Here is a 24,577-nt window from a genome sequence, read left to right on the forward strand (position 1 = left end):
CCATCGATCATAACAACAGACCAAGGTTCTCAAATGAGATCCGCACTTTTTGCAGAATTCACGCGCATTTTGGGTACGAACAGAATCACAACAACAGCCTATCATCCAATGTCAAACGGCATTGTTGAACGATTTCATCGACATTTAAAATCTTCTCTCAAGGCTCACGAGACCAATAACTGGACTGAAACACTACCAGTTGTTATGCTTGGTATTCGGACAGCCGTAAAGGAAGATCTACAGTCATCTTGTGCTGAACTGGTGTACGGCACAACTCTCAAGCTGCCTAGTGATATGATAACGTCATCTAAGATATCTCCGTATGACACACAATTTATCACGAATCTTAGGCATAGAATGCAACAATTGAATCCAATAGCAACATCTGCACATTGCCAAGAAAAATGTTACGTAAGTGCTACCTTAAAGTCGTGTACGCATGTATACTTACGTGTCGATCGAGTAAAGCCACCTCTGTGCCAACCATACACAGGTCCGCATAAAGTCCTTTCTAGAACGGACAAAACTTTCACAATTGATATTAACGGTCTGAAATCTACTGTGTCTATAGACCGTGTAAAACCAGCTTATTTGCTTTCGGACTCTAATTTGCCTGAACTGAAAACAAATAAAGACTTAAAGACAGTTCAGCAGAATAAATCTGCAAACGAACTCTCTAAGACACAAACTGTCACCAGATCGGGAAGACATGTTCATTTCCCTAAGAAACTTGCTTCTTACATAACAATTTAAAACATTTTTTTTTTTAAATTCATATCTTAACATATTTTTTGTTATTTCATTTTTATTATATGTGTCAATACCTTGTTATATATTGAATTGCATTTTGATCTTTTCTAATTTTATATTCTAATTTTGTAATCATAAAAAAAAAAAAATACCCGACAGCACGGATACTCTGAAATAATTTCATAACCTATGTCGTTCCTTTGAATAGCCATTAAAGGAACTGGGGGGAAACTCTGTGGTGATGGCGATAAGGAGCGCGCCTTGCGCCCTCCGATAAGTGTGGCAACCCTAGAGGAGAAATTTCATACCAGTAGCGAGCAGAGCGAAACAGGCAGGCTGTCGGGCAGTGTGCGCGAAGTTCCGAAATAAAGCTTAATTTTTATTGTGCACTATGTCTTGTTAATATTATATTAATGCAGTAAGAACATAATCTGTGATATGGAATTCGAGGATAGGTGGTAAAACATAACCGGAAATTTCCATAAACTGTAGACCTGAAATCAAAACTGAAACCATATTTTATCACCGTCACAAATTACATACATTTTGCTTCTTAAAATACAATAAAAATTTTTGGAATTTTAACTTGTAACTTTTCATTAAAAAAAAAAAAAAAAAAAAAAAAAAAAACATAAATAAAGGGGTAATGAAACAAATTTATCCATTACTTTAAATATTGAATTAACATTTTAAGTGTTTTATGAGACACTTATCATAAGTAATGAATGATTTTTAAATTTTATGCTTTAAGAGAAGCTTATTTAAGCATTAGCATTTATTATTTATTTAAAGCATTAGCATTTCTGTAATTAATACTTTCATATAAATTCTTCATTTTTCTTTCTTCTCATTATTTTGTTAGTATTAAATATTTTATTTCTTATAATATACTTACTTAAAAAAAGGGATGGGTAAGAAAACAATAATTACATATACAAAGGAAATACATCTACATTATGTATTTATTACATATGACAGTTTGCGTATTTAAAAATAATTACCCTTCAACAGAATGTTGATTTGTGTTGGGCACATCCATTCGATTTAGTGCAGATTCTTGAGAACCTATTAACAAAGCAGAATAAAAGGCCATGAAATTTTATACGGCTACAGATTTTAAATATGTAAAGAAATTAAATAATAATAATAATAAACAAAATAAAATTACCAAAGGCTGTAGCTGTAGCTGCTTTCAGTTTACGTTCATATCTGATGGAAGAATATATATATATATTGTTAGATTACTTATTATTATTATTTTTTTTACTGAGTTATGTAGGAAAAAAAACAAAATGAGAAAAAGGCAATCTTTTCAAGGAAACAGCAGTATCATTTCGTTAATTTTTGTACTTGGAAAATACACTTAAATGTTTATAACATTGAATTTGCCAAAATGCTATAATTTTGTTGCAAAAGATTTCCTCATAATGACTAATAACAGTGCTTAAATTTCACCGGAGCCCAGCTCCAGTGCTTCTCAATTTTTAAGATAAGTTACAATTTTAGCCGGAGCACACCGGAGCAATAAATAAGATGAGCTCCGGTACTTCTTTTTATAAAACTGAACCACAATTTAAAGGGAAAAAAATATAATTCCTATCGTTTTAGTTTAACAATAAGCAGACCTTGCAATACTCTATTTCCATAGAAATATGAACTCATGAGAACATGAGACGTTCAAGTAAAGTTCCCTCACTCATATGCAGAAACCTTTCCCTTTAAGAAAAGCAATAAATTTGGGGAAGTTTGTTTAGGAATGCGTAAATTTCTCGCCATGCCATTGTATCTAGTGTATTGTTATCGACGTTTACAGTTAGTTATCCTCGCAAGAAGGAAAATTTGTGTTCTTAAATGTGAGTTAAGGGACAGTGAGTACAATAAGAGTGAAATACTCAGATAAACTGCTCAAGCAGGTCCTATACATCGTCTTCCCACAGTATTCACTAATGTAACCAAATACGGGGGGCAAAAAGTGTAACCAGCAACTTTACATTCATCCTTAGGAGTCAGATTCAGGACTCAATTAACCTCTAACACACATCTGCTTGATGGCTATAATTATTTCAGCAGAGAGCCACGGTCAAAAAGAACATTCTCTCTCACCAAGATTCCCTTCATTCTGTTTCGCCAAGGAATTTTCATCAGCTATACTTTAAGTATATTTAATTTTTGTGGTGATAAAATACCCCCCCCCCTACGATCAGAGCTAAAATTGGGCTGGAGCCCACCGGATGGCGGGATGTAATTTAGGCCGATTCATGATTCAAATCTGTGCATATAAAGGCTAGGAAGCTTGAAAGGAGTATTATATTACTGATTATTCTTCTGCTATAAATACGACATCATACATCTTTTGACTGAACATGATAGCTTCAGTACTCATCTCGTTTACATTACATCCAAGAATTCTCCAGTGTGTTCTCCTTGTAACAATTTAATGGACAATGAACACTTAAACACTTGCTCTGCATTTAACAGTTATGTCACCTAAATGCAGGAAGGAAGATGGCTAATGATATAAGTGACAAAAGACAGGCATACATAAATGCATGTACGACATAGTCTAATAAAATTTTGAAATTTCAACATCTATGTGATGCCAATGCGAGATACAGACATTGTGTTTATATTTATAATGTTAACTTTTATATGAATGAAAACCTTTTTACAAAAGTCTTTCAAAGGGGCAGTTTAATTTCAGTTTTTTTGGGGGTATTGTTAATAAATTTGAGCCAAGTGTAAGATAGTTTTCACTCAAATCAGTTACTAACAAAAATATATCACATTTCCTTAACTTTAATTTATATAAAAGAAAAAAATATTAATGATATAATACTGGGGTTCTGTGAGACATGAGTTTCATTTTAAAACTTCAATCAGCACATAAACAATGGAGGTCACCACCTGAGTGGTGTTTTGTTTAAAACAAAACAAAACAAAAATTGATATAAAATGGAATTATGTACACTTTCAAAAAATAAAAAGAGAATTTTCATATCTTATTTGGTTTGGATTTTATTAGCTTCCTAAATTGGGGGATTCTTTCTGTTGCATGCTGTATTTTGGCAAAAGTCACTGCATAATAGCAATAAAATTGTTGATCAGTGCAGGCATTTTACACCTGATTGTTCAACAGTATTATTACTATTCTCATATTTTTAAGTATATATTAACATAGATATTTTATCACCAATCATTAAAGAATAATAATATAACATTATAACAAATTCCTTAAGAGATTTAACATGTATTTTTACCTGCTTCGTTGAGTAATGCAAAGTGAGATGACCAGCACCAACATAATGGCAAGGAAAACAGAAAGCCCAATCAACCATGCACGTACTTGAGCTTCAACATTAGTATCAGCCACAGCTGTATCAGCAGGCTGAAAGAATTGCAGAAATTTAAATATGCATCAATAACTGATATAACAAAAGTTTAATATTAAATTGTTCATTTATTATGTTTCTCTCAGTTAACAGTGAAACTTTGTTACTGTCTCTGAAAATTTTTGAATTTAGGTAATAAAATTAATCATTTTTTTTTAGTAAAATGTAGATTGAAGGCACTTACTTCACTGTATAGTACATTGAATTCCTTAAATAGCTCATCCAAAAATTCAATATTTTTATCAATCAGTCTGTAACGACATTTTCATATAGAATCAGTTAAACAAACAGATGTTTCATATCAGTCATAAATATATCATTTTTAAATAATAAAATTATACAACAGAAACACATTTCAATAACACAAGATATACTTGTATAACAAAAAAACTACTTACGATAAAACTGTAGCCACTTCCATAATTGAATTATCTTCTCTATTTACAAAATGAAGGTACAAGTCGCTCCTACAAAAAGATATTAAAATGAGATGAAAAACTTATTGATTGTCATATAACTTACTGAAACTGATTGATATTTATAATAACTTCTAATTCACAATGCTGATTTATAATTCATCATGTGTACAATAACAATGAATGTATTATATCAGGTAATATGATGCTATAAAATTGCTCATTTTTTTATTCTTTTCTTTTTCTTCTTCTTTTTTTTTTTGTTTGTTCCTTCCCCCCTTTTTTTTAACATTGGTCAAAAGATGCAAAGTTCTAAACTACCTGTACAGATATTTTTTTATTCATTCATTAAAAAAATTATTAACATACCATGTAGAAAACATGGTTACAGTAATCAAATCTTGTATCCTACATCATCCTTTAAGTCAGCCATTGTATCTTCTAATAATTAAACAATAAAACTAAAAATTTTAAAAATTATTTGAAAAATGCAAATATATTTACTTTTTCTTGTCCACAGAACCATCTCTGTTTTCATGATACTTAGTTTCATCAACATTAACAATTGCTCCAGTAATATTACTTAATACCCTAAAAACGAATAAAAATTCTGTTATGTTACCAGTACCAGTGTATTGATAATACTGATGATTTCAACCACATTTTTTAACTAAAGGTTTAAAATTATATAAAATTTATCAACATAAATTTTAGTTGCTTTTACTCACTCTCTGAATTTTTCCAATTTTTCTCTTATTTCCTCAGGTGTCAATCTTAATACAAAACGAACTCTCTGATCCTCTCGCAATAAATAGATCTAATTTAAACACAAATAAATTTAGAAAACAGTGGAAATGATTTAATACAAACAAATTTAGAAAATAGTGAAAACATAAATTTAGAAAATAATGAAAAATTTTGAATAAAATCCTCAGCTATATTCACAAAATTACATTTAAAAAATTCCACATTAAAGAAATTAACACTTTTTTTTTACTTTGACCTTATGAGTTAAGAATAAACTTTTAATAAATTTACATTTTTGCAACTGATGACAAACAAACACCTTGCAACTGATGACAAACAAATCAGAAATTCGAAAGATTAAAATCATTTATATAAGAAATTAACAAAAATGCTTAAATTTATATTACAACTGTTCATAAATAAACCCACTAAATTAAATTTTTTTCACATACATTTAGTAAGTATTAAAAATATATGATAATGCATGTAAATATATTCATTAATACATACTATTTAAAATGTAGACTGAAATATCAAGCACCTATTTCCCCCTCTTTTCTTTAAATTCTTTGTTCTTATTCTTTAATTATATAATTTCTTCTGTTAGGCGAACAACTAATCTTCATAGATGATTAATGTGATTTTTTTATCATTGGCCCCATACTAAAATCCCAAATCTGCATCTTTTGTGATTTACAACTATTTTTTAGGATGATTTTTGACATTTTGCACTATGCTAAAAGAGAAAGATAATTATTGACTGAGAAGCAATTATGACAGATACGAGGGCCATCCAGGAAGTAGATTACGTTTCCGTCTGTGTCCGCTAGGGGCGGGGCTAGCGCGGCCATCTTGGGGTCAGAGCGTTGCGCAGCTCAGTCTGCATCTAGCCATGCTAGTGAGAGGTTCGTGCTGTGCTCCGTTCAGATACTGTGACGGTTTGAAATGTCTGCGTTAATTGAAAATCCCGCGAGCTGCGAGGTGCGCTCAGTAATAAGGTTTCTGACTGCAAAAAACTGTAAACCGATAGAAATCTATCGGCAGCTTCGTGAAGTGTATGGGGACAACATTATCACTGAAGGTGGAGTGCGTCAGTGGGTCATAAGATTTCAAAATGGCCGAACCAATGTTCACGACGAAGATCGAAGTGGGAGACCCAGCATAGTGACCGCCGAACTTCTCGAAAAAGTCGATGCTAAAGTCCGTGAAAATCGAAATTTCACAATAACGGAACTTTCTTTGAGTTTTCCACAAATTTCGCGAAGTTTGTTGCATGAAATCATCAGCGAAAAGCTTGGTTACTACAAGTTTTGTGCAAGATGGATTCCAAAAATCTTGACAGAGGACCACAAAAATCAGCGAATAGCTGCAGCGTTGAACTTTTTGGACGCTTACCATAAGGATGGTGACTCTTTACTCGATCGCATCGTTACTGGTGACGAAACATGGGTGAAACATGTGAACTGTGAAACGAAATTGCAATCAATGCAGTGGGGGCACACAAGTTCTCCCCAAAAACCCAAGAAATGCATGCAAACAATGTCGGCAAGGAAGATGATGGCGACTGTTTTTTGGGACAGAAAAGGTGTAATTTTGGTGGACTTCCTGGAAAGAGGCACTACAATAAACTCTCAAAGGTATTGCCAAACTCTCCAAAAACTCAGAAGAGCAATTCAAAACAAGCGCAGAGGAATGTTGAGCTCTAAGATCTTGTTGATTCACGACAACGCCCGGCCCCACACGGCAAATGTCACTCGTAAAGTTCTTGAATCTTTTAAGTGGGAGTTGTTTCCTCATCTGCCATACAGTCCCGACCTGGCACCGAGCGACTTCCACCTATTCCCAGCAATGAAGAAGTGGCTGGCTATGCAGCGTTTTGATGACGACGCACAGCTGCAAGAAGAGGTAACGAAGTGGTTGAAGGCGCAGGCGGCCGAATTTTTCGACGAAGGAATTTCCAAGCTCGTACATCGCTACGATAAATGCCTTAATTTGTATGGTGACTATGTAGAAAAGTAGTATTTGAGTGTGGCTTTCATCTGTATATAATAAAATTTGTTTCCTATACTTTGTTTATTTTTTTATTCCAAAACGTAATCTACTTTCTGGATAGCCCTCGTATATGATAAAAGAATAATCTTGTAGAAATCATACTTAAATTTATTTCAAAACAAAATGTGCTTCAAACCTGTAAGTTGTTTTTCTAGAAAGAAGTTTTTAGATTCATGATTTTGGCATAGTACTGATATGGCCTAATTGCATTGAAGCCGTTTTGGATAACCCATCATTACTATTTTTGCGGTTAAAATTATGAAGGAATGCCTATAGCTTAGCTTAACATCCAATGCATTATATTTACATATTTATATAATATGAAGCAATGAGTAATAAATTTTTAAAAATTTCTTGACTTATACTGGAACATAGCACCCAGTATCCAATAATCTGTTACATAAGAAATTTAAACTTATTTCTGATTCAGAAAACACTTACAAATAAGTTTTCATTTTCAAATTCCTTTTCTGAAATACTGTCAGCATCACTCATTGGATTGATATGCAGCATTAATAATTTCCTTATGAAATTCCAGAAATTTACATGAGATGTTCCTTGTTTCTTTTAATAATTTATTGGAATCTTTGATTTTTTTTTGGTAATTCAGCTTTTTCAGCATAATGTGATTTTTAATTGACATAATACAAAAACAAGTATTTATTTATGAATCATAATCTGGATAGAATTCAAAGATTAATTATTTTCCATTCATCACATTGAAATCACTTATTTTCCTTATAAAATATCTATTTACCTCTAATGAAGGGGACAGCTAGAAACAAATTAGATATAGAAAGCCAGAAATTATAATTAATGAATTAGAAAATCAGAAATTATGAAATTAATAAGATTCAGCGTTAGTCTCCATTATTATATTATTATGACAATAGTCATGTTTCCATTAAATGGGATTTTACTGTAATCTTATATATAATTGCCAGAATTAGGATATAAGTGTTTTATTAGCATCATAATTCATTATGGTAATTTCTTAAAAAAATTTACAAAATAAATATATTCTTTCAATATTTTAACTATTATTTTAATCATAAAATAAAAAGAAAATAAAAAAAATTCTATTAAAGTTTTAACAAGATTTATCATTTAAACATTTTAGCAATTACTCAACCAAACCAGGTTCAGCTTTCATATATCAAGTAAATATCGTTATGATTTGTATCAAGCATTTGGCAACACTCGCTTTTCCCTATTCTTCTATGATTTGTATGTGCCATTTGGCTATGCAGACTAATGCATAAATCAGCACAGTTCTTCAAAATGGCTGTATTCGAATGAAGATTACTCTCTCTATAATTAAGTGCTTGTACTGTAGAATTAAATGATGTCTATGATATACTTGGGTGTTATTTCTGCTAACCCCTAAGCAGCATCACTTTAAATACAATGTTCTGCATATTGAAATTAAAGGTTATAGTGCAGAAATATAATACATTATTATTAATGAAACAATAATACATTATCACTAATGAAAATTAATAATAATTTATCAATTAAAAATTAATAATAAAAAGTATAAGTTACTCACAAAAACTCTTGCAGTATCAAAAAGGCCGTCTGTATCATTTGCAATCACTTCAAAATCAAAATAACCTTTCATTCCTTTTTGGGGATCAAAGTTCAAGCTGATAACACCAGTATCTTTATTCACAATGAAAGGAGATACTTTAAGGGATTCCAATCCTTCAGACAAGGTCATTTGGACATCACCAGCAATGTAATATGTTACAGCAGCATTTTTGCCTATATCGAGATCAATTGCCTAAAAAAAATAAAAATTTCATAAAATGTCAGTGATAAATATGTAGTTCTCAAATGTGATTATAATAGTAATGCAATTGAAATCCATACACATGTATTGTTTATTTTGAATACTTAACAGTATGCATAAATGACAAGGAAAAAATATGAATAATTGTTACTTAGTCCACAAGATATACAGGATATTAATAAAAAAATTGACAAGATCTTTGGAACAGCCAGTTGTAGACCATGCCATTTGAAATACGAAATTCATAAGAGATTTGTTGGAGATACATAAGAAATGAATCAAGTAAGATAGGCTTTCTAACTATGAGATTTTTGATCACTTAAAACTTTAGAATACACATAAAAGCTCAGAAGTTACAATCTGGAAATTCTTAATTCTAATAAAGATCTTTAAGAAATAGGGAAAGGAAGATATACAAACTGATGCTCAAAAAAAAAAAAAAAAAAAAAAAAAAGGAGGGAACATGCATAAAAAAATTATATGGCTTAAACTAGTGGTCTCAAATTAAAATTGTAGGTGGGTCAAATGCATGACCTGAAAGCAGTTGACAGGTCACATATATATATGCCATTAAAATAGCAATCTTGGCTTCTCTTAATTACAGATTTTTCAAAATATACATTAACTGTAAACTGTAATAATAGTGACATAAAGAGAAAATTCCAATTCATACTTCTCTTCTGTTTGATTGAAATCTAAAGGTGCAAGAAATGTATGTTGGTTACATTTTGTAATTCAAATCTATTAACAGCCAAATATTAAATTTTCAGATTGACATTTATTCAAATATTTCTGATACGCTAAAGTAATCACTAAATAATTTACTTAAATTAAAAATAAACAAATTATGAAAATTTAGTTAGAAGGATAAAACTTGAGAATAAACACTAAAAGTTTGTAACCTTGAAGAAATAGACAGTATCTTTATCATGAACTGTGAATACTTTGGCAAACTGGTTTTTAGACCTATTCCTCTTCAGCTAGGGGGTTGTTCAAATGTAAATGTACTCCCAATAAAAACGACTATTCTTATTGAAGAAATTCGTAACTAAGGGCATTTATCTTTTGAGAAATACAAATAAATGCTTCTTTAAAATCATCAGATATTCTAATGCAATTTATATTACTATGTAAATTAATTAGCTCCATTTACAGGTTTCATTACGATCTTAAAATTCTTGTCAAGTTAATTCTAATTAATTTATTGGAAATATATTTATGAGCTGTGTATAAATGCTTGAGGTCTGCATACAGCCTGCCAGTTTCATGCCACTGACTTAAATCACTAAAGTCCAAAAGAATGAATAATATTTTTATAAATAGTGGTTTAAAATCAGTGATTCTAAATTAATATTTTTTTTAAGTTACTACGTGTTTCAAATATCAAATTATTTTTTTAGAAATTTCCTCCATCTTTAATAGTAGTGCCACTATCTTTAATAGTACAAGTTGCATCTCATTAATCTTCAGTTCAGTGATTTGGCCCTTCCTAAATCCAAATTATTTTGAATCTGACAAGGTTAGTTTGTGAATCTGCCATTAAAATAGCAATCTTGGCAGCATTCAGAATTCAAGTTTCGTTTTTATTTGAGTCAAGAAAGTCTCAGTTGTATAGCAGCATAGTAATTTTTAATTTTCAGATGTAATATAGTCTATACATCAACTAAGAGACCAAAAGCTCTGAAAATGGTGCTAGTACTACCAAACAAATGTAAATCTATAGAAATAAAGATGTGTTTATTCTATAGAAGTAAAGATAAATTTACAGAAAGTTAAAAAAGGAGTACACATAAAGGTATTGCATGAGTACTGTGGAATCAAATTGTCTGTGCGTTTGACTATCAAATTACAAGCTACTGATACGATGGATGTTTTGTATAGTGTTAAGCATTCCTAAGTTAACTAAAGCAATAACCAAATGCTTTCAAGAAACGCACTGAATTGTGAAATAAACATATTTCTTCTCTTTCAGCTATGCGTCTGATTACTTTGAGGAAGATTTAACAAGCGTCCGATTACTTTGAGGAAGATTTAGCAAACTACATAAATACAGATTTCAACTGAAAAATTGACAATTTCATATGATTCTATCCTTAAGGTCAAAAGCACATTAAGTATTTTGCTTTTCCCCGCCACTTTACCGATAATGCTTTTCTCATAATATTTGTTGACTTAAAAATACTGTAAAATTACGCTTTACTTATGCCGAGAGTTTCAAATATGCTGCATTTCTCAAAATTATTGCAGCAAATCTAAAAGAAAAATAAAGATTTCCCCTCAGTTTTGGCTGCAGTTAATAATGGTTATCTCACACACAGAACTATTTCAAACATGTGACACAGGCAGCTAGTTTTTGGAAGGGGCCAGTTACTATATTCTCAAAAGTAAAAACTAAATAAAGGTACATTTTGTATTGAATTACAAATAGTTTTATATACATGTGATGCTAGCTATACTAACAGAAAATGCCAAAAGAAGAAGCCAAGTCGAAGCCTGACCCCACACCATTATTTACATATTACACTACTCATATTTCACTGCAATTAAGTTTCTGAAATGAGAACAGATATCAGTAAAGCCAATACAACGAACTGGCCCATTTATACTGTTTCATTTACCTTAACAATCATGAATGCTGTCCCAAAATCAGTTTCTGCTGTTATTCCACCAGTGAAAACCCTTTTGATGAACCTTGGAGGATTATCATTTATATCTTTGACCCCAATATGTACTTGCAATAAGGAATTATCCCTTGGATCGAAACGTGTAACAGAAGTAGGTTGATGAAAGCAGTCATCTGAAGCTTGAACGATGAGAGTATAATTCTGTCTTTCTTCCCGATCCAAAACTTCAGTGCAGTAAAGTTGATGAGTAAAGATATCAAGCTTAAAACGACCAAAATGATTACCTCCTAGAAACAAGAATTTATGAATTGAATTATACTTCACAATACTGTAATTTATTATTATTATTAAAAAAAGGGCAACAAGTACAGCTATTTGCTTATAGACTAAAAAAGAACAAGAGGAAAAAACAAATAAAAAAGGCACATTTGATTTATAACACTGATAACATTTTATTATTTTGATTTTTTGTTTATCATATATTAAAAACATATTAAATAAGATATCAAATTTACAATGCATGCACAAATAAAATGATTTAAATTACTAATTAATTTTAGTTATAATATGATGAGAAAAAGAAATTTTGCTTTTAAGGAATGGGAAAACCTACTTTGTACATATACAGTAAGCATATGAAATAGTCAGAATCATCAGCACAGTAAATATACTGGTTGATAAAAATGGCCCAAAAAGTGTTTTTAATTTTTCAATTAACATCACACTACATAGATACATGTGCTGAGAATTTCATTACATCACTTCACTTGCAAATCAAACTGTGGCTTATCCAGTGGAATTGCAAGTATTATCTCATCATGTCAATGTACTGGCAGTGACAATGAACATTTAATATGATTTATATTATACTATATGCATTCTGTACAGCTATTCATACTGCTTTTCCTCAAGAATTAGAATTAAGTGAAATAATATATTTTCAAAATATGAATCCCCAAAATGAGGTGTTTCATTGAAAATAAAAATTACACATTTCACAAAGTCGTTTCCCATACATGACTGTCCAATATCATTGTTTATGGTTGATTCTGACCACAATATCTAAATAAAAACAGTACCATTCAGTAAATTCTATCTTAATTACTGAAAAAATTCACATTCAAACTTATATTCATTAATGAAAAACTGATTCAAATGTTTCTTTCTGGGGGGGATGGCAAAATATCCTTAGCATTCATAGACACATTTTTTTAACATCAGTATCACACACTTTCTTAATATTCATTACTGAAGTGGCTGAAGCATTCATCTCAGTAGAAAAAAAAAAATATATATATATATATATAATCAGTTTAATGTTGTTAAAGTCAAAAGTCTTTAATCCGGACTCGTCGGGACTTCGGCGATTCCGGATTATTGGTTTTTCCGGATTATAGATCATCAGTTTAAATCTGGTAAGATGGTATGCAGAAATTCTAAAATTAAAAATATGAAACCGTAATTTATGAAATAAAGAGCAATTATGATCTAAAGGGTATCAAAATTTACAAAAAAAAAAAAAAAAAAAGCTTTATATTTATCTGTTTACTTTATTAAAAATTTCTTTCAATGCGGGCATGCGTAAAGCATACATTGCGCATAGTCGAAATTAGAAAATTGCAACCAGAAAACTATTTGATGTGTATTCGTGATATTTATAATGATGAAGAATTTGATTTAAATCATATGAGTACATGGAAATGAAATACTACATTTAGTAAGGAATTATAAGCCGAATAAAATAAAAACATCTGCCTCTGCCCTGAAGACAAGGATAGTGCTGAGAGATCAACTTCCAGTTCATTGTGTGCCGCGTCGTTCCATACCCCCCTCCCCCCCGCAGAGCAGCGTGAAATTGATAAACATATTTCGGAATGATTAGAGAATCAAAGGATATGCCTTTATCCATTTTTTGCAGCAATTCCATTTTTTGTTTGATGGACATCGAAACATGCTTTCGCTCTGTAGATCCTTTGGCAGCTCCAGAATCGGAAATTCTTTTTGACATAATCGAAAATTCAAGCTTACTTATAAAATTGCTCTAACAGTCTGCAAAAAATAATAAGCTGGATTTAATTAGAAGATTAAGGAACAATGCAATTTGCAACATTAACTGAAATAGATAATTATATAACTTTAGCTTAGCTTATACCGTCCGTTATACATTAAACGCAAATACATAAACATATTATGTGCATGCGTAGACGTATATGCGCATGCATAGACACATATGCGCATGCGTAAATGTATTATGTGCATGCATTAATGCATTATGCATTGACGCATGTGCAGAAAGTTTGTAGCTTTGAGGTCCGGATTATAGATCATTCCAGATTATAGACGTTCGGATTAAAGACTTTTGACTGTATGATAAAAATATTTTAAGGCATAGTTTTGAGTACTGCTACAGATGTTAAAATCTCTGCTCTATTCATTAGTTTTATTATCATTTTCTTTACATCTTATTCAAATTTGATTCCAGGATAACTGTAAAAATTTTCACTAGATTAATTACTTAAGAAAATGTAATCATCACATTTTAAACAAAATTGGATTTTCTTCCTAAATTGTTTACACTGATCACCTTGAAATTTGAACTGTTCAAATAATCAACATGGTACTGCACTGAGAAAATACCAGACAACTAATGATTGTTTAGTGAATTATTAGAAGTGTAGTTTTCACAATTTATTCACAGCACATATTTTTTGAAAATGTATCACATAAATACATATGTAAAATGTATATTAAATTTAATATAAATACAACAAAAAATTTATATTAGATGAATATATTAAAATAATCACTAAAATCTCTAATGGCTTAAGATATAAGCTAATAATTACAAACAAGAAATTAATATTTTTTTTTCTTTAACTTACCCACTATAAAATAACATGGAATAGGTTTCCTAGAGCCAGAATCATCATCTTTATCAACAGTAGCAATAAGTTTGAAACTTTCTTTTCCAGGTTCCAGGTTTTCAGTGAACATAACTTCATACTGCAATTTAGTAAGTCAAATAATTATATTTTTATAACTATAACAATTACATTAAATCATTACACTTAATGTAAAAAGATTTTTTTAATACAACAAACCAACGATTTCAGCTAAAATGTAGATTTAATAACTACACTAGAAGGATAAGCAAAAAAATTAACAGCAAAAAGTGACACAAGAATGACTATAACTGGACTTGAGAGAAGGCTTTAAATAAAAATAAGAAAAATATCAGTTTTTTTTATCGTTGAAAACAATTTTTATTCTGGGCAAGAATTGATCTCCTCTTTCATGTATGAAAGAAAGAGTATGCTAATAATGATGATTTTTTGATAATTAATAATGAATTTTTTTTAAAAATAATACTTTAAATTTGAATCACTGGTAAACATATATTTTTAGGTTTTTGCATAATTATTTAACTGTAAAAACATTATAATTATTGCATAAATATAATAATTATAAAACTTATATTTTATTACAGATTGTTTAAATAATAAAGTTTTCATAATTATAGCATAAATAAGATAACCAATTTTAAGACTATCGTTATCACATATATATTACATAAAATAATTAATTTACAAATATGATATTAAGAAAATTTTAATAAGTTCTTACAATTTTGTCTCAACTTAACTCTATAATATGCACATATAATAATTAAAATTTTCCTTATTTTTCAGTTATTGAAAAAACTCAATTTAAATACAAAATACCTCTATATATTTGCAAGCTATTTTCTAGAGTTTAAATATGCGTTTGAAAAATCATAGTAAAAGGTCATATTAAAACTCACATCATCCTCTGTAAATTCTGGAGCATTATCATCAACATTTACAACAAAAATGGTTAAATCCAAATCAGTTGAAAGTGAAGTTGGTTGCCCAAGATCATAAGCTTCAACACGAACCTAAAAAAAGTAAGACAGCATTTGATATAATTATGGAAAAAAAAAAAAAAAAAAAAAAAAAATATTTTAAAGAATAATAAACACTAATAAAACAGTGAATAAAGAGAAACAAGGAAAAAGAGCTTTTAAAAAAATCAAGTTGGGGGGGAGAAGTCCAATTCAAAGATAATTTTACTACTTTTAAAATGTTACTAAGGAAGTCTACTAGAATCTGTGTATAAAGCAAACTGCAAATGCATTAACACTGCAACCTTCCATTTTTGGAAGTTTCTTAGTGCTGCCATCTGGTGACTAACACAAAAGTAAAAGTATAATGGTCAATATGACAGTAGTCACACCTATTTTGAACTGAGTATAACAGAAGATCTTCCATCACACTCAGTGCACCTTAAAAATTAAATTATGAAAAATAGTCCTGTTTGTAAATGTATTTGTAAGATATCTTAATAAGCCCTAAACTTTCCAGCCTTTCTTTTGAAACATCTAATGCACATCAACATAATGTTTATGGAATGCTGTATGAAAAAACGATCAGGCAAAATATAAATTAAAGTTAAAAATATATTTTACCTCATAAACCTTTTGTCTTTCCCTATCAAGAGCTTCTCGAACAGTTATAACTCCTGAAATCTCATGGATGTTGAAGGCTTTCCAGTGACCATTTGCAAGTTTCTTGAATCGATATCGAACTTCACCATTTAAACCTATATCCGCATCTCGAGCACTAACTTCAACTACACTGCTCCCAAGAGTGGCATTCTTAAATAAATAAATAAATAAAAAATTAAAATAGAAAACAACAATAAAATAAATTACTATTTAATAAAAGAGAGAATTTTTTTTAAACGGTAACATTTTTATTTTGTAGTTTGCCTATTCATACTTAAATATTTTATCAACAAGTTTAACATTAATACATCACACATATATTTGTTTAAAAGTCAGTAAATATCAATATAAAGAAATAACTAACCTCAAGAACTCTAATTGTATAATTCTGAGGAGGTTTAACAAAAACTGGGCTGTTATCATTCACATCAGTAACACACACTTGAAAGCGAGATGTAGTGTGCAAGGGTGGATTGCCAGAATCTTGAGCTTGCAACACTAGACTGTAATTTCCAAATCTTCCTCTCAATGAATAACGTGAAACTACTCGAGCTGTATTAGAGTCCTGGTTTTCAATTCCAAATAAGCCTGTAATAAAATTACAGAAATCAAATGAATGTAAAAGTGAAGGTATTTTACTATAGCACTAAATGAGAGGTAAACAAATGTAAAACTATGTAGCATAAAAACTAATGAAATGCTATAAATAGATAAAAGAAATATCAATACAGCAAACAATAGTCAGATTATTGGTGTAGTTAACTATGACTAACAGTTTTTTGCATCTTCTGTTTAGAGAAATTCTGCCTACTTGAACAGTTTAAATGGCATATGGGATTAACATTTTATAAATTCAAATAAATTTTACATTACTGGAACAAAACAATATGCAATAGTTTGGAAAAATATATCAATATAAATTCATAAATATAGCATTTTCATAAGTATATATATAATAATAATTTAATTAATAAGTGCAATCATTAAGGTGTTTATTAAGACAAAAAAGATTAATAAGAAAAAGAGAAAATAAATTACCGTATTTGACGCATATAAGACGCACTTTTTTTCCTAAATTTGGTCTCAAAAAAGTTACCTGTGTCTTATACGTGAAGGACACAGGTTAACTTTCAATACTGAATGCTATTTTTAGCCCAGATAAAGGTCTAGACACACATAACTGCTACATCTACATGTGTGTGGCCTTCTAAATAAGGGTGCGTCTTATATGCCGTCAAATACGGTATATGATATCTCACCTTACAAATTATTCGATGTGAATGCACTATTCAATCATCCTGAATAACGCGTTTGATATTTACAGTCAGTTTTGAAGGAAATAAAGAGAAAGGGGTGAATAAATCCACGAGAATGAAGTTTATAAGAGGACAGAATTTAAACAATATGTTGAATGTGTTGCACTTTATTTATAACTGATAAATATCTGTATCAAATATAAACCAAAGGTAGCTCCACTTAACATGATACATAATAAAAATGGGGTTCTAATCATCAGACAATAATAAGATTAGTGAATCAGTAGATACATTTGGCACATATTCAATTGCAGAATTCTCGACTGTTCTGTTATCTCAGCCAGTACAATAAATAACCATGCGACATAAATCAAATCGATGCACTTATTTTGAGTTTCTTGAATTAAGTAAACCAAAATTTAATTTCTTGTGACTGACCTTCATCATTTCCACCAACTATGGAGAACTGGAGTTTTCCATTTGGGGTGGTGGAATCGTCTGCATCACTTGCTGATACCATGAAAATGGTATCTCGTATCCGATGGAATTCTGTAACAGTTGCACATACTTCCTGCTTTATAAATATCGGAGCTTCATCATTCACATCTGTTACGTGAACAGTTATCTAAAGCCAAGAGAGAAAAAAATTTTACTACACATAGTTTACCTGTATTTTATAATAAACTTAATAAATGAAAATAAAAGTAATATTTTAAAGCACAGAATTAAATAAAATTCAGACATCAATTGTTCTCACTGAAAAGAAAATTATTTATATTTAAAGCAAACTAATTATTCAGTCAGACAAAATAAATATTTCCATTTGGCATCTACATATTTTTTCAATGCAAACATATATTTCACATGACTGCATTTTCAGAAGAAGGTTGTTTTACATTAAGCATCTGAAATAATATCTTCTAGCCCAATAATAAAATGTTTTAAACCATAACTGACATTTTATACAAAAGGTTACAAAGTAAAAATGCAAGAGCACTATTAACTATCCAAATAAGCTTTAAAAGAAATTTGAAAGCAGATACTGACTTGTTTAAAGGCTTTACGACTCTCTCCTGTTGAAAACCCATAATCATAATTATCCCATGCTTGGACAACAAGAGTATATACATCTTTATCTTCCCTGTCCAAAGGAGATGCTACTGTGATTGATCCCTAAAAATATAAAGATTATTGTATTCACAGAAGAAAATAAATTTGCACATTATATACAGAACCGGAATTTAGACAATAAATCTGAAAAAAATCTAAAAAATATACTAATAAATAAATAAAATAATACAATGAAGCATACAAATTAATCAAATTATTTATAATTTAGATAAAAATGTGTCCTACTAAGAACTTAATTTTTATACAGCAAATGCATTACCGTTTCTTTATTTATTTTAAAATGTCCTTGAGTAGATGATGTATCTAAAAGATATGTAATTTTTCCATATTCTCCAACATCTGCATCCGTAGCTTGAACCAAAGCAACTTCTGTTCCAACAGTTACATCTTCTGCAACAGAAAAGTCTGAAGCACTATTTACAAACACAGGATTGTTGTCATTTTCATCCAAAACCTGCAAAAATTATAAGAAAAGAAAATTGTTTTGACTGCAAATTATCTAAATCATAGCATATTACAGTGGTTTAAAGCTTTCTACAACTGATGACCCAGTTTAACTAAACATCAGAAATCTTACTCATGCAGTGATTTAGATTTCTTCTTATTATTATCAATCTTTTATCAATATGCTTACCATATTTGCCATCATGTTACACTCTGTTTTTTAGCTTGAATGTTAAAAGTGAAAAATTACATAGAATATATTGTTTATGAGGATAGAAAACTTAATAGATCGAAATGCATATATGAGTAGATGTACAAACATAACTGAGGTGTTGGTGAAATATGTCAGTTATACATCCTGACTTTAACATGATTCTTTTTACTTTCAATTGTGTATTGCTACCTAACTCATAATTTACAACTCATACTATTTAATAGTATGCATTAAAAAAAAAAAAAAAAAAAAAAAAAAAAAAACTCACTAGCTTCTGTATTTGAAGTCTATTTTCTAGTCTTATTACAGATAAATATCTATAACAATTAATTTTAAAAGGATTTAAATATAAGAAAAGGGAAAATTTTCTGAATTTAGGGAGAAAGATAAAAATTGTGTTAATTAATCAAACATTTCTAAATCATGTGTTAATTGAGCTGGGGATAAAAATATACTCAGGTCCACAAGTCGAGTGAAAAAATGGATCAAAAGAAAAGTATTTAGTTGAATTTATTGAAACTTCTACTGATAGTCTACAACAAAAGTATATTTCATACATGTTAGGTGGAATTTAAAAGTCAGGTGATTTTGATGGCCAATTCACATGAAGCAGTGGTTCTGATTTTAAGTACTAGCCGATAATATATGCCCCATGAACTTGTGCATTATCATTCATTAAAAGTAATCTCAAGAGCCATGGTTAAGATGTGGAAATCAGGGCTGCTACTGAGATCAGTGCCTATCCACACCATCAAACCACCATCTCTGTATGATGATGTTACCAGTATGACAGCAAGTGTTAAGCATATTCAAGATCAATAATTAGTCTGCAGACTAGACCTTGACTTATACATAAAAAGCACAATATCCCACTGTTGCATAACTCAACCGAGGTGATTTTTTTGACCAGGTTAAGTTGGCTCGTTTGTGATACAGTGCCAGTGGGATACAAATTGTTGGTCATCTAACATACAACTGATATATGTTTAGTCATTTGTAAACAGTATGTGGATATTCGATGTTTCTTGTCATTGCTATAAGGAAATATTCAATAACAAAATTACGATTTATATTTTTACAACAACATACTTGTATAAATATATCAGCAGCTCCAGAAAGAGGAGGAATACCACTATCCGTAGCAATTACTGTGACATTCAGCCAAGAAAACATCTCTCGATCAATTTTATTGCTGACACTCACTTCACCTATAAATAAACAACAGTTTCATCTTTTACTCATCAACAATAGTTTTTAAAATACTTTTTATTTAAAAATTTAAAGTGAAGGTTAAAATTAAATGCAATGTGTTTTTATTTATACAGTTAATAGATCAAAATATGAACATCAATTATTAATTTTTTGAAAAAGTTTCCATAATTTAATTTTTGCTAGGTCAAATCATTTGTTTAAAATAATTTCAGTGAAGAGTAAGAGTTTTAAAGGAGAAATATTTGTAATTTATGTATGCACCCATTTGGTAAAATGAAGGAGATTTAGCAAAAATCTGTAACTAGAAATAATAATAATAATAATAACAAAAAGGATCAATAAAATGTTATCTCAATCATAACTTGAGGTTTATGCTTTAATTTGTATTTAAACAAGGAATTCTATCGAATGAAATATAAAAGTCTTTTTTTTCCCTCACTTTTCTACATAAACATACCACTAAAAATTTTGAAGGTGCTTTAAAATATACATTGTTAATATACTATATTAACAATGCAGGTTTCACCAAATAATTAAAACCAACCCAAATTGAAGGAAAAAACTATAAACAACAATGCACTGTTGCCAAATGCCCATAGCAAAAATGTGCTTTTTATTCATTACTTCTATACTTTGCATCACAACTTCATTTCAGAGATACTAGATCACATTCTGATAACCAATGTTTAGTGTTCTGGCACTCAATTACTTTTAGAAACTATGCATAATTATTTTCTGTAGTTATGTCAACAAACAAAAGCAAAGGCCATAATGAATACAAACAATTAATTTTAATATATATCAATATTTTTTATAACCATCAAGTCTTTCAAAGTTAACAGCCTTAAAAGCAATTTTAAGTTTTAGCTGTATTTTAATTTTTTTTCAAATATTTAGAATTAATTAATATATAAGGAAAAATAAAGAAGAGCTTATATTAAATCCCTAACATGCACATTATTATTATTTGAATACAGCTTCATTAAATGGTAAAATTTCTCTTTTCGCTCCCTTTTAATACTCTGCTGCATAAGTCTTACTGTACACTAATTGATTAGAAACAAAAACTATAATCAATTATTATCCTCCCTGTGTTTAAATTGCTGATGCAAATCATTAGCATAAGTTTCTCTTTGCTTTTCCTTCTACGGGATAGGCTGCAGTTCAATAACAAATAAGTGAAGTGACAGTTACAAATAAATTAGAAACCATGTTTAAAAGATAATTGTGTGGATGCACCATCACCATTTTTCAGCAGTTGCTTGCAAGGGCTCCTCTACCTCTGAGTTAGCAGAAGTTCCTATATTTTCACAGACAAACTTAGCAAAGGTCTACTGAGCTTTGTTCATTCAGGATAGACAAAAGTAATATGCACAAAGTTTTAGTTGACATTAGACTAAAATGCAATCATAAGGTTGCATTTTAGCCAGAGGTGATCACACACACACCTTATTAATATTTTCTATATATTACTAAAAAGTTGCAACATCAATTTCTTCCTACCCCATTTTATATCACATTTCCTATGTTCTTATTCAAACTTACTTTTTCAAGAAAAGAAATAGGCGATTTTGGGTTTTGAAGATATGTCAGGCATGACAAAATCTTATGCAAATTCCATGCACTTAGCTGCAAAATCATTCAAGTTACATGAGTCCTTTTCATTTTCCCTGCCCCACAAAATAGCTCAACATATATTCACACTGAAGATAGGGCAAATAAACTGACTTTCTCCCAATCTAAATTTTTATATAAGATAACTCAGATTTGGGATCCTTTGCACAGTTTCATAATTTACAAATTCAATGAGAAAAAATCTATAATTAATACACTTTTTATATATTGACCTCCCCCCTAAAAAACCTACACATGTGATAACAGATCAATCCTGATTTGTATAATAAAATTAAAACATCAACATTATATTTCATGCTATAGATAAGCAATGAAATGTTTGTTAATAGTATATGTTATAATATTATAACATCTACTACTGCAAAATTTAGTTGTAATTTTATTAGGACATTCACATATGACTCAGACTAATGGATATTTCATGAAGTGATTTATGCTGCATAGTAAATGACCACAAAATATTCCAGTCATCATGTGTTACCTATAATGGAACAAAAACTCTGTTTTGTTAGAAGCATGTGAAAAGGGTGGGTGAGCAGGAAGTACTTCAATGTAAGGAACAAAGAATTATCATTGAGGCTTTAGTTTGGAAAGGGATCAACAGCTCATAAATTTTGACTAAAATTTTTAGACACTATGGAGAACAATGTTGATCAAGAATCCAGGTATCTGAATGGTATATGGAAGACTTCTGATAAAGGAGAACACCAACTGAACATTAATTCCATAGAAGATGCCTAAAAACTCCATTAACACTGTAAAATACCAAAGGAGTGAATGAGATTGTTCGTGATAATTTTCACATTATAGTGTACGAAAATAGCTCAATAACTGAACACCAATGTTTGCCATGCTTATAAGATTGTGGAAAAAAGGGGGGGGGGAACTGGGTATCACATGGTTTAATGTTCATTGAATTCTTCCTACATTGACTAAGAACAATGAGTTAATGCACATCCAGATGGTTACACAGCTTCCGTTTCATTTCCAAGTAGAAACAGAGGACTTCCCAAAATTCATACAAGATGAAACATGAGTCTATCACTTTATTCTTGAATCAATGGAAGAAAGCAAATGACTCTACCCAAAAGAAAAATCTTTTGAGAGTTGGAAGGGGATAATTCAAATAAATTTTTTCAAAAATAACAGAGGAATCAATTCAGGATGGTTAACTACTTATTATTTGCATCAAAGAAGCAAATTGTTTTCATCGTAACAGCATTGAACCATATATGGCTCATAAGATTATGTTCTATGATATATTACACACTTAATGTTGGTCATCTCCCTAATAGCCCATATTTAGAATTCACTGACTATCAAAGTTGTAATATGACTGCTGGATTTAAGGTTAATAATTCCATTAATTCACTTGGAGGAAAAAGGATACACAATAACCAAATACCTTTTTTCAAATAGGAATAAAGTATATGTAAATTAGATATTTCAGATTGCTGGTTAAGATGCATTGCAGAGCAAGAGTTCTTAAGTATTTTAATTCAGTGGTCTTCACACTGTGTTCCATGGAAAAACTTCAAACCATGTTAGGAGTCAAATCCTACAGTTCCGCAAGTTAAAAATATAAAGATACATTAGTTACAGATTGATTAGTTATAGAATTTGTTTTTAAAATTTGTTACCACATTTCAAAGTGATGCTTTTCAAAACTGAACAGTTTTCTGATGAAAATGAATTGAATTTAGGAGACAGTTAAAAATTATACAATGGAGCACATTTTCAGCTGAACAAAACTATAAAAGAATACTTCTCAAATGAAAAAAACTAAGTATGACTGCATAAAAATCTCTTCGAGAAGTACAATAAATCATACAGCTTGCCAATAAAGGAAAAGAAACAATTTATCAATATGTCAATGACATTAAAAACTAAATTTAAGTAAGAGCAGCTCCTAAATTTTTGGTTTTAGATTTATTCAGTATATAATTTTCTAATAATATTTTAATGCCATTAGCCAAAGTGAAATATTTTTCTCAATGTATGTGGCAACAACAAGGGGAAAAAAAAAAAAAAAAAAAAAAAAGGTTAAATGCAGAATATGAAATGCAGTTGCAGATAATATTAATAGGGTTTGTTTAAAAGAATGCAACCACATCCCTGTCAGGAAACAAAATGCAAGGGTAGGAGACATCTGGAGCACAAGTTAATACTATTAATGAGTGAATTGGATTAATTTTATACTAAATTTTTTAATAAGAAATACAGTACTTTTCTTTACATAAAGTACCTATAACATACTGATCTACTTAAAATTCTAGTTTAAGATACATTTTTCTAAGGATGGGAAGGGATTACCCAAAAAACCTTATAGTTCTAAAGGGTCCGTGTGTCGACAGAGTTTGAGACAGAGTTTGAAGACCACTGCTTAAACT

The 24,577-nt window shown here is 30.0% G+C and overlaps 1 protein-coding gene across 5 annotated transcripts in view; it reads right to left on the minus strand.

The window, feature by feature from the left end:
- Positions 1-24,577, minus strand: part of Cad88C (cadherin 88C) — a 298,274-nt gene that overhangs the window by 11,021 nt on the left and 262,676 nt on the right. For all 5 annotated transcript variants that reach the window (XM_035354905.2, XM_035354902.2, XM_085821698.1 and 2 more), the window contains 17 exons: positions 20,430-20,548; positions 18,942-19,136; positions 18,599-18,724; positions 17,990-18,176; positions 16,660-16,883; positions 16,257-16,445; positions 15,573-15,686; positions 14,653-14,773; positions 11,765-12,057; positions 8,904-9,137; positions 5,284-5,372; positions 5,060-5,146; positions 4,538-4,606; positions 4,324-4,390; positions 4,008-4,135; positions 1,919-1,959; positions 1,752-1,815 (listed from right to left, as the gene is read on the minus strand). In XM_035354905.2, coding sequence (XP_035210796.1) covers positions 1,752-1,815; positions 1,919-1,959; positions 4,008-4,135; positions 4,324-4,390; positions 4,538-4,606; positions 5,060-5,146; positions 5,284-5,372; positions 8,904-9,137; positions 11,765-12,057; positions 14,653-14,773; positions 15,573-15,686; positions 16,257-16,445; positions 16,660-16,883; positions 17,990-18,176; positions 18,599-18,724; positions 18,942-19,136; positions 20,430-20,548 — 2,347 coding nt within the window. The remainder of the gene's footprint in view (positions 1-1,751; positions 1,816-1,918; positions 1,960-4,007; positions 4,136-4,323; positions 4,391-4,537; positions 4,607-5,059; positions 5,147-5,283; positions 5,373-8,903; positions 9,138-11,764; positions 12,058-14,652; positions 14,774-15,572; positions 15,687-16,256; positions 16,446-16,659; positions 16,884-17,989; positions 18,177-18,598; positions 18,725-18,941; positions 19,137-20,429; positions 20,549-24,577) is intronic.

Source organism: Stegodyphus dumicola, chromosome 8, assembly GCF_044657685.1.
Source record: "Stegodyphus dumicola isolate Sdum_Otavi_A_Nest chromosome 8, ASM4465768v1".
Lineage (NCBI taxonomy): Eukaryota > Metazoa > Arthropoda > Arachnida > Araneae > Eresidae > Stegodyphus > Stegodyphus dumicola.